Source organism: Oncorhynchus kisutch, linkage group LG12 (assembly GCF_002021735.2).
Source record: "Oncorhynchus kisutch isolate 150728-3 linkage group LG12, Okis_V2, whole genome shotgun sequence".
Classification (NCBI taxonomy): Eukaryota; Metazoa; Chordata; class Actinopteri; order Salmoniformes; family Salmonidae; genus Oncorhynchus; species Oncorhynchus kisutch.
The window spans coordinates 30,134,192-30,146,553 of record NC_034185.2 but is presented as its reverse complement, the minus strand read 5'-3'; the positions used below and the strand labels follow the sequence as shown (position 1 = coordinate 30,146,553).

At 40.2% G+C, this 12,362-nt stretch overlaps 1 protein-coding gene across 3 annotated transcripts in view; it reads right to left on the bottom strand.

Moving 5' to 3' along the window:
* asb2a.1 (ankyrin repeat and SOCS box containing 2a, tandem duplicate 1) overlaps positions 1 to 11,075 on the bottom strand; it is a 28,027-nt gene extending 16,952 nt beyond the window's left edge. Inside the window, exons 1-2 of one of the 3 annotated variants that reach the window (XM_031837365.1) lie at positions 10,953 to 11,075; positions 5,801 to 6,103 (exon numbers count right to left, since the gene is read on the bottom strand). In XM_031837365.1, the coding sequence (XP_031693225.1) occupies positions 5,801 to 6,096 (296 nt within the window). In that variant the 5' untranslated portion in view covers positions 6,097 to 6,103; positions 10,953 to 11,075. Of the gene's footprint in view, positions 1 to 5,800; positions 6,104 to 10,353; positions 10,463 to 10,952 lie in introns of those variants that run through there. The other 2 variants (XM_031837366.1, XM_020496715.2) reach the window with 2 other exon arrangements.
* Between the last annotated feature and the right edge of the window lie 1,287 nt (positions 11,076 to 12,362).

The window sequence follows — 12,362 nt, the reverse complement described above, 5'->3', positions numbered from 1 at the left end:
GTCTATCATTATAGAATAAGGGAATTACAAATCTTTATGAATTGACAGAGTGTTTAATTTTAATTGGGTATTAAAACAGAGCGATTTAATTCCTTTAACAATTGTAAATGTATTGGTTAATTTAAAGGGGAATTCCACTACTTTTCAAACTCATGTTCATTATCTCCAGCACCATAGTGTCTATATAAAGTATGTGAAAAATAGTGCCATTTGTTATTAATTATTATTATCATCATCATCGTTATTATTTTGAACCCACTTCCCACATATGGGGAACTAAACTATATATATATATATATATATCTTTTTCTTTTTTTTTCTTTATTATTCCAAATATTTAAAGTATACATTTTTTTTGTGTTTTTTGCAAGGAGACATTTTTTTACTACATTTTTGGGGGTATTTCTTTCCTTCTCTTCCTTCCCATCACTAACATATCAGAGCCTGCAGGGTGCTCTTTTAATGAAGTTACATCAAAGCTAAATCAATGTCATGATCACATAATGATTCATTTGTGTTCTGCATAACATAACCAAATATAATATCATAGTATAACATTACTGTTAACACAAAAGCACCACCAAATGTCTTATCACATTTAGGATGATAGTTGGAATGTTCTAATTTCTCTCTCAGCGCATGCCTCCAGGCCTGCTCTATAATTCACTCACGATGCAACACTACATAATTCAAGAAAATATTAATTCATATTCCCATGAAACTGATTGAGATCAAATGGTTAGCAGGCATGTGAAGAGCGTGAAGAATTATCATTCACGATTGAGAAGTACTAAAGGGAGAGGGAGGGTAAGCAGCAGCTATGGAAAAAATATGTGTTCGTAAAGTAGGCCTCCAGGGGAGGAACTGGTGGTTTGATCACACAGCCTTAGCCTTTTAACTACAGAATGTAGAAATGCGTCCAGAGTGTGAATGATACCATGAAATCCGAGGGAGCCTCTATAAGGGGCCTTATCACAAAGACGTAATGTAAGGGTAAAAATGTATTACATTTGTGGCATGAACACAACCAGTCATGATGTTTTCATCTGATTGTTAAACAAATCACTTAAAAAAGTAGGATACCATCAAAATAATTCCAGCATCCAACTGTGCATGCTCCATTTGATGAATGTAACAGATGTCTCTTTCCAAACACCATAAGTGTAATGACCTTCAGCGATTGTCATATGGCCTACTACAGAGACGTGTATTCATGGATGCCAAGGCAAGCCATGCTCCCCCAAAATGTGAACAATAAAAATAAATAAAAACCTATCATATCATGTTTCTTAATTTTCTTTCAATTTGCAAAGTGGCTGAAAGCATCTGAGCGAGTGAAACAGCGCCCCTCTCTCAGTATATGCAGCCCATGTATCTGATGCCATTTGGCCAAAAAGAGTATGATGTGAGATTGATGCATCTTGCTGTCGGCACGGGTCTCTGTCAAATTCGGTATATTTAGAGACCCCCTAAAGTTGGACATTTGTTGCCTTTAGAAGAGCCAAGTTAGAAATAATTTAAACTGGTAACTTTTTTTACTCATTCTTTTCTAATCTTTACAGGAAAATGCCACGGGCACGATCTGATGTGTGGAGACATTTCACTGCAGCTAATGTAGAAGGAAAAGCTGTGTACATTTGCAAATACTGTGCCAAATCATGTGTGAAGAATGCAACAAAGATGCAGAATCATCTTGCCAAGTTCATAAAGTTCCCTCAGCGCTCACAACAAGCAACCTCTGACAAAAGTCCCTCTACTTCTATTCGAGGTGAAAATGATGAATCAGACACCTTATCGATAGCAACAGCTCATAGTCCTCCTAGAATCATATGTTTTTTGACTCAATGGAGGAATGAAGTCAGAGAAATGCTGATAAATGTCTTGCTCGAGCTGTGTTTGCAACTGTTTCACCTGTGATGCTCACAGGCAATGTGTATTGGAAGAGATTTGTAAATGTTTGTCGCCCAGCATACACCCCTCAAACCTTACATCCTTTATCTACTAATTTGCTAGATGCAGAGTTCAACAGAGTTCAAGTGAAGGTCAAGCAAATCATAGAGAAAGCAGACTGTATTGCAATCATCTCTGATGGGTGGTCGAATGTTCGTGGGCAAGGAATAATTAACTACATCATCTCCACCCCTCAACCAGTATTCTACAAGAGCCCAGACACAAGGGAAAACAGACACACCAATCTCTATATTGCAGATGAGCTGAAGGCAATCATCAATGACCTTGGACCACAGAAGGTATTTGCACTGGTGACAGATAATGCTGTGAACATGAAGGCTGCTTGGTCTACGGTTGAGGCGTCCTACCCTCACATCACACCCATTGGCTGTGCTGCTCATGAATTTAATCTGCTCCTCAAGGACATCATGGCACTGAAAACAATGGATACACTCTACAAGAGAGCCAAGGAAATTGTTAGGTATGTGAAGGGTCATCAAGTTATAGCAGTAATCTTCCTCACTAAGCAAAGTGAGAAGAATAAGAGCACCACATTGAAGCTGCCCAGCAACACTCGTTGGGGTGGTGTTGTCATCATGTTTGACATTCTCCTGGAGGGGAAGGAGTCTCTCCAAGAAATGGCCATTTCACAGTCTGCCAATATGGACAGCCCCATCAAGAGGATCCTCCTGGATCATGTATTTTTGGGAGAGATTGGTAAGCAGCCTGAATCTCCTCAAACCTATAGCAGTAGCCATTGCACAGATTGAGGGAGACAATGCTATCCTGTCTGATGTTCAGACTCTGCTTGCAGATGTAAGAGAAGAAATCCGTACTGCCCTGCCCACTTCACTGTTGCTCCAAGCAAGGAAATTGCAGTTCTGAAATACATAAAAAAGCGTGAAGACTTCTGCCTGAGGCCCATACATGCCGCAGCATACATGTTGGACCCCAAGTATGCTGGCAGGAGCATCCTGTCTTGTGCAGAGATCAGCAAGGCCTATGGTTTCATCCCTACCGTGTCTCGCCACCTTGGCCTGGATGAGGGCAAGGTTCTTGGCAGTCTGGCGAAGTACACTTCCAAGCATCAGCTACCTGGTGGAAGGGGCTTTGTGGATCTGAGGCTCTTTCCCCTGTTGCCTCCATCATTCTCCAAATCCCACCAACATCAGTCTCTTCAGAGCGCAACTGGTCCTTGTTTGGGAACACGCACGCAACAGGCTGACCAATACAAGGGTTAAAAAATTGGTGGCCACCCGGGCAAATTTGAGGCTTTTTGAGCCTGATATAATATTACGTATCTTTTCTTGTTCAGTGAAATCCTCCCATGTGAAGAGTCAACTCATTAAATTAAAGTTCAATTCGTAACAAAATAGTTTTAAAAATTTCTATTGGAAGGATGTAATCATTTGCAATTATGTCTACTTATGACAAGGTAAAATTTTTATGTTTCTGTCTCCATATGATATGGTAAATATATCCAATGCAAAAAACATCTACATTTAAATGGTACTAATATTAATTCCCATATATTCCCATTAATTCCCATACATTCCCATTTTGTATCCCACCATACCTTCTCCACTATGCAATCTGGTTTCCGAGCTGGTCATGGGTGCACCTCAGCCACGCTCAAGTTCCTAAACGATATCATAACCGGCATTGATAAGAGACAGTACTGTGCAGCTGTATTCATCGACCTGGCCACGGCTTTCGACTCTGTCAATTACAGCATTCTTATGACTCAATAGCCTTGGCTTCTCAATTGACTGCCTCGCCTGGTTCACCAACTACTTCTCAGATAGAGTTCATTGTCTCAAATCGGAGGGCCTGTTGTCCGGACCTCTGGCAGTCTTTATGGGGGTGCCACAGGGTTCAATTCTCGGGCCGACTCTTTTCTCTGTATATATCAATGATGTCGCTCTTGCTGCTGGTGATTCTCTGATCCACCTCTACGCAGACGACACCATTCTGTATATATCTGGCCCTTCTTTGGACACTGTGCTAACAAACCTCCAAACGAGCTTCAATGCCATACAACACTCCTTCCGTGGCCTCCAACAGCTCTTAAATGCAAGTACAACTAAGTGCATGCTCTTCAACCGATTGCTGTCTGCACCCTCCCGCCCGACTAGCATCACTACTCTCGACGGTTCTGACATCCAACACATAGCAACACATAGCAAACTGGATGTAGTCTATCACAGCGCCATCCATTTTGTCACCAAAGTCCCATATACTACCCAACACTGCAACCTGTATACGTTCGTTGGCTGACCCTCACTACCCTCACTTCAAATCCATTGGCTCCAGGTCATCTATAAGTCTTTGCTAGGTAAAGCCCCACCTTGTCTCAGCTCAGTGGTCACCATAGCAACACCCACCCATAGCACCCGCTCCAGCAGGTATATTTCACTGGTCATACCCATCCTTCTCCGCCTTTCCTTCCAGTTCTCTTCTGCCAATGACTGGAATGAATTGCAAAAATCACTGAAGCTGGAGTCATATCTCCCTCTGTAACTTTAAGCATCAGCTGTCAGAGCAGCTTACCGATCACTGTACCTGTACACGGCCAATCTGTCACGTTCTGACCTTAGTTCTGTTGTTTTGTCTTTGTTTTAGTATGGTCAGGGCGTGAGTTGGGTGGGTTGTCTATGATCCTTTTTCTATGTTTTGGGATTTCTATGTTTGGCCTGGTATGGTTCTCAATCAGAGGCAGCTGTCAATCATTGTCCCTGATTGAGAACCATACTTAGGTAGCCTGGTTTCACTTTTGAGTTATCGGTGATTGTTTCCTGTTGTAATGTTTGTTTCACATTTCAGGACTGTTTCGACATGTTGTGTTCATGTTTTTGTTCAGTGTATATAAACATGATTTGATATTAGAGTATTGGGTAGATCAATGACCCAAAAAGAAATCACAATTAAATCCATTTCAACCTACTTTGTAACAAAATTTGCAAAAATTTGCTAAAATCCAAGAGGGGTGAATACTCAGTAATACAGCAGATTGCTGCAAATGTGTACTTTAAAATTAACTAAACTAATATGGAGGGATCGTAAACTCAATAGATAATGTGTGTTTCTTGAAAAGTGAATTGTTTGATTCCTTAATCAATTCTCATTGCTCTTATTACTCCTAAAATACCTGTCCACTATCACAATTTTAGTTCATATCTCCCTTCAAGTGTTTCTCTGAATGCTTTTCTAAGGGGTAGACTTTAAACATATGCATAGTATGTTAATATCCAACATGTACAGTTGGAGGGCACAATTATTATACATTTTTTAACAATTTCCCTAGATGCTAGAACGCCAATTTACACACACCATCCAGAAATTGTCCTGCCAATACTGTAACGTGACATAGCTACCTTATTAGAGCCTGCAACAGTACGTCCAACTCTACACCAAGACTTGTTTTCATTAGTTGCTATTTCCTTCCATGGTGGCATATGAACTTCAGACTGCTACTTGGATCTATTCCTAAAATGCCCATTGAGTAAGAACACAGTGCCATGAGATATGATAGGACAGGTGTTTCGCACGTGGCCCAATGGGAAGCAATGAGGACAGCATGTTATCGAGGTGTCGTATGTCAACAACCCATACTTGGGGCCTCTTGGTTTGCCGGCTAGCAGGTAGGTAGTTTAGTCACGTTAACCAAGTCATTAATTTAAGAAAACAGTCAGTCGTGCATACATCTGCAAATAACATGTAATTGTGTCAAGAAATTTGTATAGCATGTAACTATCTGTAGCCTACATCTTAATGTAAAGGCTGTCCCAATGACCCAGTGGATAATGTGGTTAATGAAAAACAATGAAGGATCTTTTCAGCTGGTACATACGCGTCAGTTGGTTTGGCAGTAGGCGGCCTGTGGCTTGATTCCTGCCTTGGTGGATTTGGTGGGTTCAGCCTGGTTGGGGGTGGATTTGCCCTATACTGGCCTGTTCTTCTTCCTAGAGCTGTGGTGGTGTTGCTGGCTTCACCCGGTGCAGTGGCATCATGGGTCTCACTGAGGCTGCGTTCGATAGCTAGCTGCATCAGCTCATCATCTGACAGGTTGCTGTAGAGACTGTAGTCATCAAAACCTAGCGTGGGGCCTGCTGTGGAGCCAGGCATGGCCATGCTGGCAACTGCCATGTTGGATCTCGAGAGAAAAGGAGAGCATGCAGTTACGTATTATGCATTATGTCCACCAAGTTGGATCTTGCGAGACCCATTCCTAAGCACACCAAGCTAAAATATTATTTTACCCAAATTACAAAATTATATATTGGTTTTAATTGCGTAGTTTAATTATATTAATTTAAGATGACTTGGACATGAAGTGTGAAAATGCTAATATCAGGGATATTGCAAAAAAACTTGGCCAGGTAAATAAAACTAAAGCATGGATTGCTGTCTAACCTGTCCATACTGCTTACAGGGTAGGGATATCAATATATCATTTTGTCCTGGGTTCAGTGGCAATTTTAGCATTTAAATCTTGGTGGGGCAAACAATAAAAACACTAAACAATACATTAATTGCACTATAACGGTGACAAACTGCCCATAAACTGTTAAGGCCTACATAAAGCAGTCCTAACACCTTACCACTGCTACACCTGGCTTCAGCGGAGTCTTGTCTGGCAACGAAACAGTTAATTCAGCCTCATTTATTGCCTTTTAAAGAAACATAGCTGGTATGGCTGACTTGCTTGAACAAATATGGTTTCTACTGACAATTGAGATGTACAAACTATGGCATATGGGGATGACAAGCAGATAAGAGGCAATCCGTAACTTTGATTAAGACATTAATGAGCGAGCGACAAGAGATGTAGTCAATAACTATTTGTTCAGCACCTTTGAAATGTACAGCAACAGAATTCAGAACATGGACCGTTCTTACAGTGTACTACTATCACTAGCACTGTCAAAGCTCTACACACAACGTTTGCAAACAAGCACACAGCAGCCACGAACAATGTGTTTACAATACCGTGTTGGTGAAAATGGACCAATTTTATTTATTAGGGTGAGGCACATGGGCTACTAACAGCTTACTACACAACATACACTTAGTATTACTTTCTTAGCTACAGTATACACATCTCACTGGTTTCCTACATCATTTATGAAGCAGCATAAGACATTTTTGGACTCATGTTGTGATGTGCTTGAACAGGAAAGTGTCACGGCTGTCATTCATGGGTAAATTTAGTCACCAAAGAGAAAGATGCCGGATTTACAATTCCGGGTTGAATGACCGTTCAAAGCGTATTATTCCCTACTTCCCAGTTGCAAAGCTTGCAGTTAGCCACTGTCACCGATTCCTTACAAACCACTCATTGTTGAATTTGAAATCTCCAAACTGTTGTGTAATGTTTATGTCCAATGGCCGATGAGCACTGATACATTTTAACTATATTTTCTCTTCATTATTTCTCTTCATATGACAAGGATTAAAAAGGATTTGCCAGTAGACTTGATTCATGATGATGACTGCTAGCTAAGATTGTGAAAGTAAGATGTTGACATGATCAATCAAAACTACTGTGCATATAACGTGAATTGACGTCATTTCTGTGGCCAATGACCTTGAGCCTTCTTGGAAGGGCACTACTAATGTAACTCAATGGCAGGACCCAAAGTGCTCACATTATTGATGTATACCCTTACTAAAGGCAGGTGACGGTGTCCCCATGAGTGACAGAACACTGAGCCAATCACAGTGCAATGCTGAGCCAATCACGGTGCAATGCTCCTGTTTTCTGCTGGCCTGTCCCACCAGCACAGAAAGCACCTAGCTAGACTGAAACACCTGCATTTTGGAGCTGTCTGTTTGTATGCGGCTTTATTAACTCAATTATATATTTATTTATTTTTACATCGTTTGCAAACTGATATGTGACAAGTATTAATGCCAAAATAACATGCAAAAGAAGCACAATATAATGACAATGCAAAAACTGTTAAGACATTTTAGCAAATGTATATAAAAAACTGATATCACATGTACATAAGTATTCAGACCCATTCCTCAGTACTTTGTTGAAGCACCTTTGGCAGTGATTAAAGCCTCAATTCTTTGTGGGTATGGCGCTACAAGCTTGGCACACCTGTATTTGGGGAGTTTCTCCCATTCTTCTCTGTAGATCCTCTCAAGCTCTGTCCGGTTGGTTGGGGAGTGTCGCTGCACAGCTATTTTAGGGTCTCTCCAGAGATGTTCGATCGGGTTCAAGGCTCTGGCTGGGTCACTCAAAGGCGTTCAGAGACTTTTACCGAAGCCACTCCTGCACTGTCTTGGCATTCAGGCCAAAGAGTTCAATCTTGGTTTCGTCAGACCAGATAATCTTGTTTCTTATGGTCTGAGAGTTATTTTAGGTGCCTTTTGGAAAACTCCAAGCGGGCGGTCATGTGCCTTTTACTGAGGCGTTGCTTCCATCTGGCCACTCTACCATAAAGACCTGATTGGTGTAGTGCTACAGAGATGGTTGTCCTTCTGGAAGGTTCTCCCATCTCCACAGAGTAACTCTAGAGCTCTGTCAGAGTGACCATCGGTATCTTGGTCACCTCCCTAACCAAGGCCCTTCTCACCCGATTGCTGAGACTGACCGGGTGGCCAGCTTTAGGAAGAGTCTTGGTAGTACCAAACTTCTCCCATTTAAGAATGATGGAGGCCATTGTGTTCTTTGGGACCTTCAATGCTGCAAAACATTTTTGGTACCCTTCCCCAGATCTGTGCCTCGACACGATCGTGTCTCGGAGCTCTACGGACAATTCCTTCGACCTCATGGCTTGGTTTTTGCTCTGACATGCACTGTTAACTGTGGGACTTTATAAAGAAAAGGTGTATGCCTTTCCAAATCATGTCCAATCAATTTATTTTATCACAGGTTGACTCCAATCAAGTTGTAGAAACATCTCAAGGATGATCAATGGAAACAAGATGCACCTGTGCTCAATTTTGAGTCTCATAGCAAAGGGTCTGAATACTTTCCGAATATACTGTAGAATCATCATTTTCAAACCTTTACAGTCCTTTGCAAATATTATATGCTTCCCAATAAAATGGGAAATATGTTTTTACACTTTTACTATTGCTCAGAAAAAGAGATTGATATTACTTGTTAAACATTGTTTCTCAAAATGTAGGGGTAAAAATTGACACCTCTAAAGATTCAAAAGCTTAGTATTTGGTCCCATATTCCTAGCACGCAATGACTACTGTACATTAAGCTTGTGACTCTACGAAGTTGTTGGATGCATTTCCAGTTCGTTTTAGTTGTTACAGATTATTTTGTGCCCAATAGAAATTAATGATAAATAATCTATTGTATCATTCTGGAGTCACTTTCATTATAAATAATATGTATATAAACACTTCTCCATTAATGTCATCCTGAATGAATCGTGAATAATAATGAGTAAGAAAGTTACAAAGGGTCAAGGACATGCTAAACTCTCATCCTTACCAATAACAGGGGAGGTTAGCATGTCTTGGGGATATGATTTTTTTTATTTTACCTTTATTTCACTAGGCAAGTCAGTTAAGAACAAATTCTTATTTTCAATGACGGCCTAAGAACAGTTGGTTAACTGCCTGTTCAGGGGCGGAACAACAGATTTGTACCTTGTCAGCTTGAACTTGAAATCTTCCGGTTACTAGTCCAACGCTCTAACCACTAGGCTAACCTGCCGCCTCTTTGACCATCTAACTTTCTCACTCATTATTATTCACGATTCAGTTGGGATTGTCCGTAATCATGGTAGCATTCAGATGAATGTAAAAGTGTTTAGAAACATATTATATTCTTATTTATAATAAAAGTGACTCCAGAATAATATAATACAATATTTATCATTCATTTCTATTGGGCACAAAATAATCTGAAACAATTAAAACGAACTGCAAATGCATCCAACAAGTTAGTAGAGTCACGAGCTTGATATGGTCATTGCGTGCTAGGAATATGGGACCAGATACCAAACTTTTACTACCTTATTCACAAGACTCTTTAGGGGTGTGAATAATTTTGAACCCTACATTTTAGGGAAGAAATACGACTTGTTTAACAATCTCTTTCTCTGAGCAAGTGAATAAAATAATATAAGTTCCCCATTTTTTTTGAGCATACAATATACTGTAGCTCAGTATTTGAAGTATTTAAACAGTCATTATTGCTCATCTTTATCAAGGATGTCAGTCATTTTAGACACCACTATTTCTCAAGTAAGGAATTAGAACAAGCACACTCAACATTTGAAGTGAAAAATACTTAGAAAAATATAAAATAAATACTCTGTTCTATAAATTGTTTTGTCACGTACTGTTCATTCATTAATTCATTCAAACAATCAGGCATAGTCTTCAACACACCTTATTGCCAAATAAGTTGCCCTACATACTTACAAGAGCCCAGTTGAAGGGCGGCGTATCATTTGCTCCATATAAGATGTGTTTTGCAAGTCATAAGACAGCTACAGTATCCCATTAGCCCATTCGCAAATATCGCCCTGCATGCAATGTAGATACAGTTTATAAATAGACCTGCAAACCAAAATCCCATGGGTCCATTGCACAGGACTGTTTTAGGCTCTCAAGTACATATGTATTAATGTACTCACTGCTGAACATTGGCGGGCAGGCAGAAACTGCAAGAGCAAAGTAAAGGAACATATGTACAGGTGGGCTTGTCAATTAAGGCGAACTCCCTTTGAACACAAGCATGTCATTCAAATCGATAGATTTGAAGAAGAACAAAATTGAAGGTTGTATTTAGGTTGGCTAATGCTGGAATTATGTTAGGATTGGACAATGAAATGAGGATATGCTCCCCTTCTAATAATTAAAGGATTTCTGAAATAACTAATGGAGTGTACTACTTCTAATAATATTTCTAAAATGCTCATTACCATTGGGTCCATGTAGAAAAAATGTCAATAGCTAACAAAAAAATAAGAGTGCACCAACGTTGTCAAATAACAATTTTATATAAAACTATGTCTTACCTTTCTCCCAAACTTTTACTGTTTTCCTCAAAAAAAGTGTCCAAGTTTTCCTCTTTGGTTAGTCTCCCCTACGAAGACTTCTCCACTTCTCTGTCAGTGGAGGTTTCTGAAACTGGGATTCTGATCGAGCAGTCTGGGATATATCTTGAGGCATATGATAGGGCGGAGGGGAGGGTCAAATTTTCATCCACCTCCTTCATAGCTCAGAATGCTCCTGGGGGGGAGCTGGCCCAGTTTTTTTGAAGAGGGGCTGATAGTACTGAACAACAAAACAAATAGCTGGAAGTCTTGGCGTAATAAATTAAACACGTTTATTTGTCACGTGCACAGGACACAGTAGGTGTAAATGGTACAGTGAAATCCTTACACACAAAAAATAGCACGGTTGAGGAGGAGCTAGCAAAACGGCCACCATCCCATCTTGTCTAATAATAATGTGGTGAGTATCTTCATCAGGTAATGTGACTCATCCAAATTCGTACATATTACAATTGAGTGATATTGTCGGTGTTCAATGTACACCAACTGGTGTGAGTAGTCCCAAGTACAGTGTTTTGGATTGTAGTCCTCCTGTGCTAGGTCAATCATCTGCAGAATCTGGGTCAGGTTTTGTTGTTGAGACTTGTTCCTTATGTTGAGTAGTCTGGTTTTGTCTTGTGTTACAATCACTGCAAAGAGGTGTTAAAATTCATTGCGGATGCCTGTTCCTTATTTTTAGACGACAACAAAAAAGGGTCACGTTTATTGACAAGGTAACCTTCCCATTGTGTTGGCAGGCCAATCTGCAGCATGTGTTAGTTTAATTCTGAACCTTGTACACTTTACATGTATTCTCGTATGAGGGAAAGGTCACAGATACCCCACAGGCTGGATTCCAGAATACCAGCCACTAGAGTTACAGTTGTATCATCAGTAAGTCTTTTAATACCCTGTTGAGTGTAGAGCTTGGGGGTTAGTTTAGCACTAACCTCAGTACTATGGTTATGGGTTAGTAAAGTACTTGCTTAATTGTTTGTTGTGGTGCAGAACAAGAAGTTAAATACTGTTGCAGAAAGCCTGGCGTTGACAGAAAACCCAATTTATATAATTTTTTTCATTTAGCAGCCACTTCAATCCAGAGCGATTTACAGGAGCAATTAGAGTTAAGTGCCCTTCTCAAGGGCACATTGACAGATCTAGTCAACTCTGGGATTTGAACCAGTGTCCTTTCGGTTACTAGCCCAACACCCTTAGCCAGTAGGCTACCTGTTGCCCGATTTTGCCTACAGTATCAAAGTGGAAATATAAGTGTGAAAATTACATTGGTTTCCTTACCCTGTAAGGAATCTCCCATAGATTGTCCCATACAAGGTATGACAGAAATCCACGTGAAACGCTAGCTGAGCAAGATTTTTATTGAGTTTATTTTTA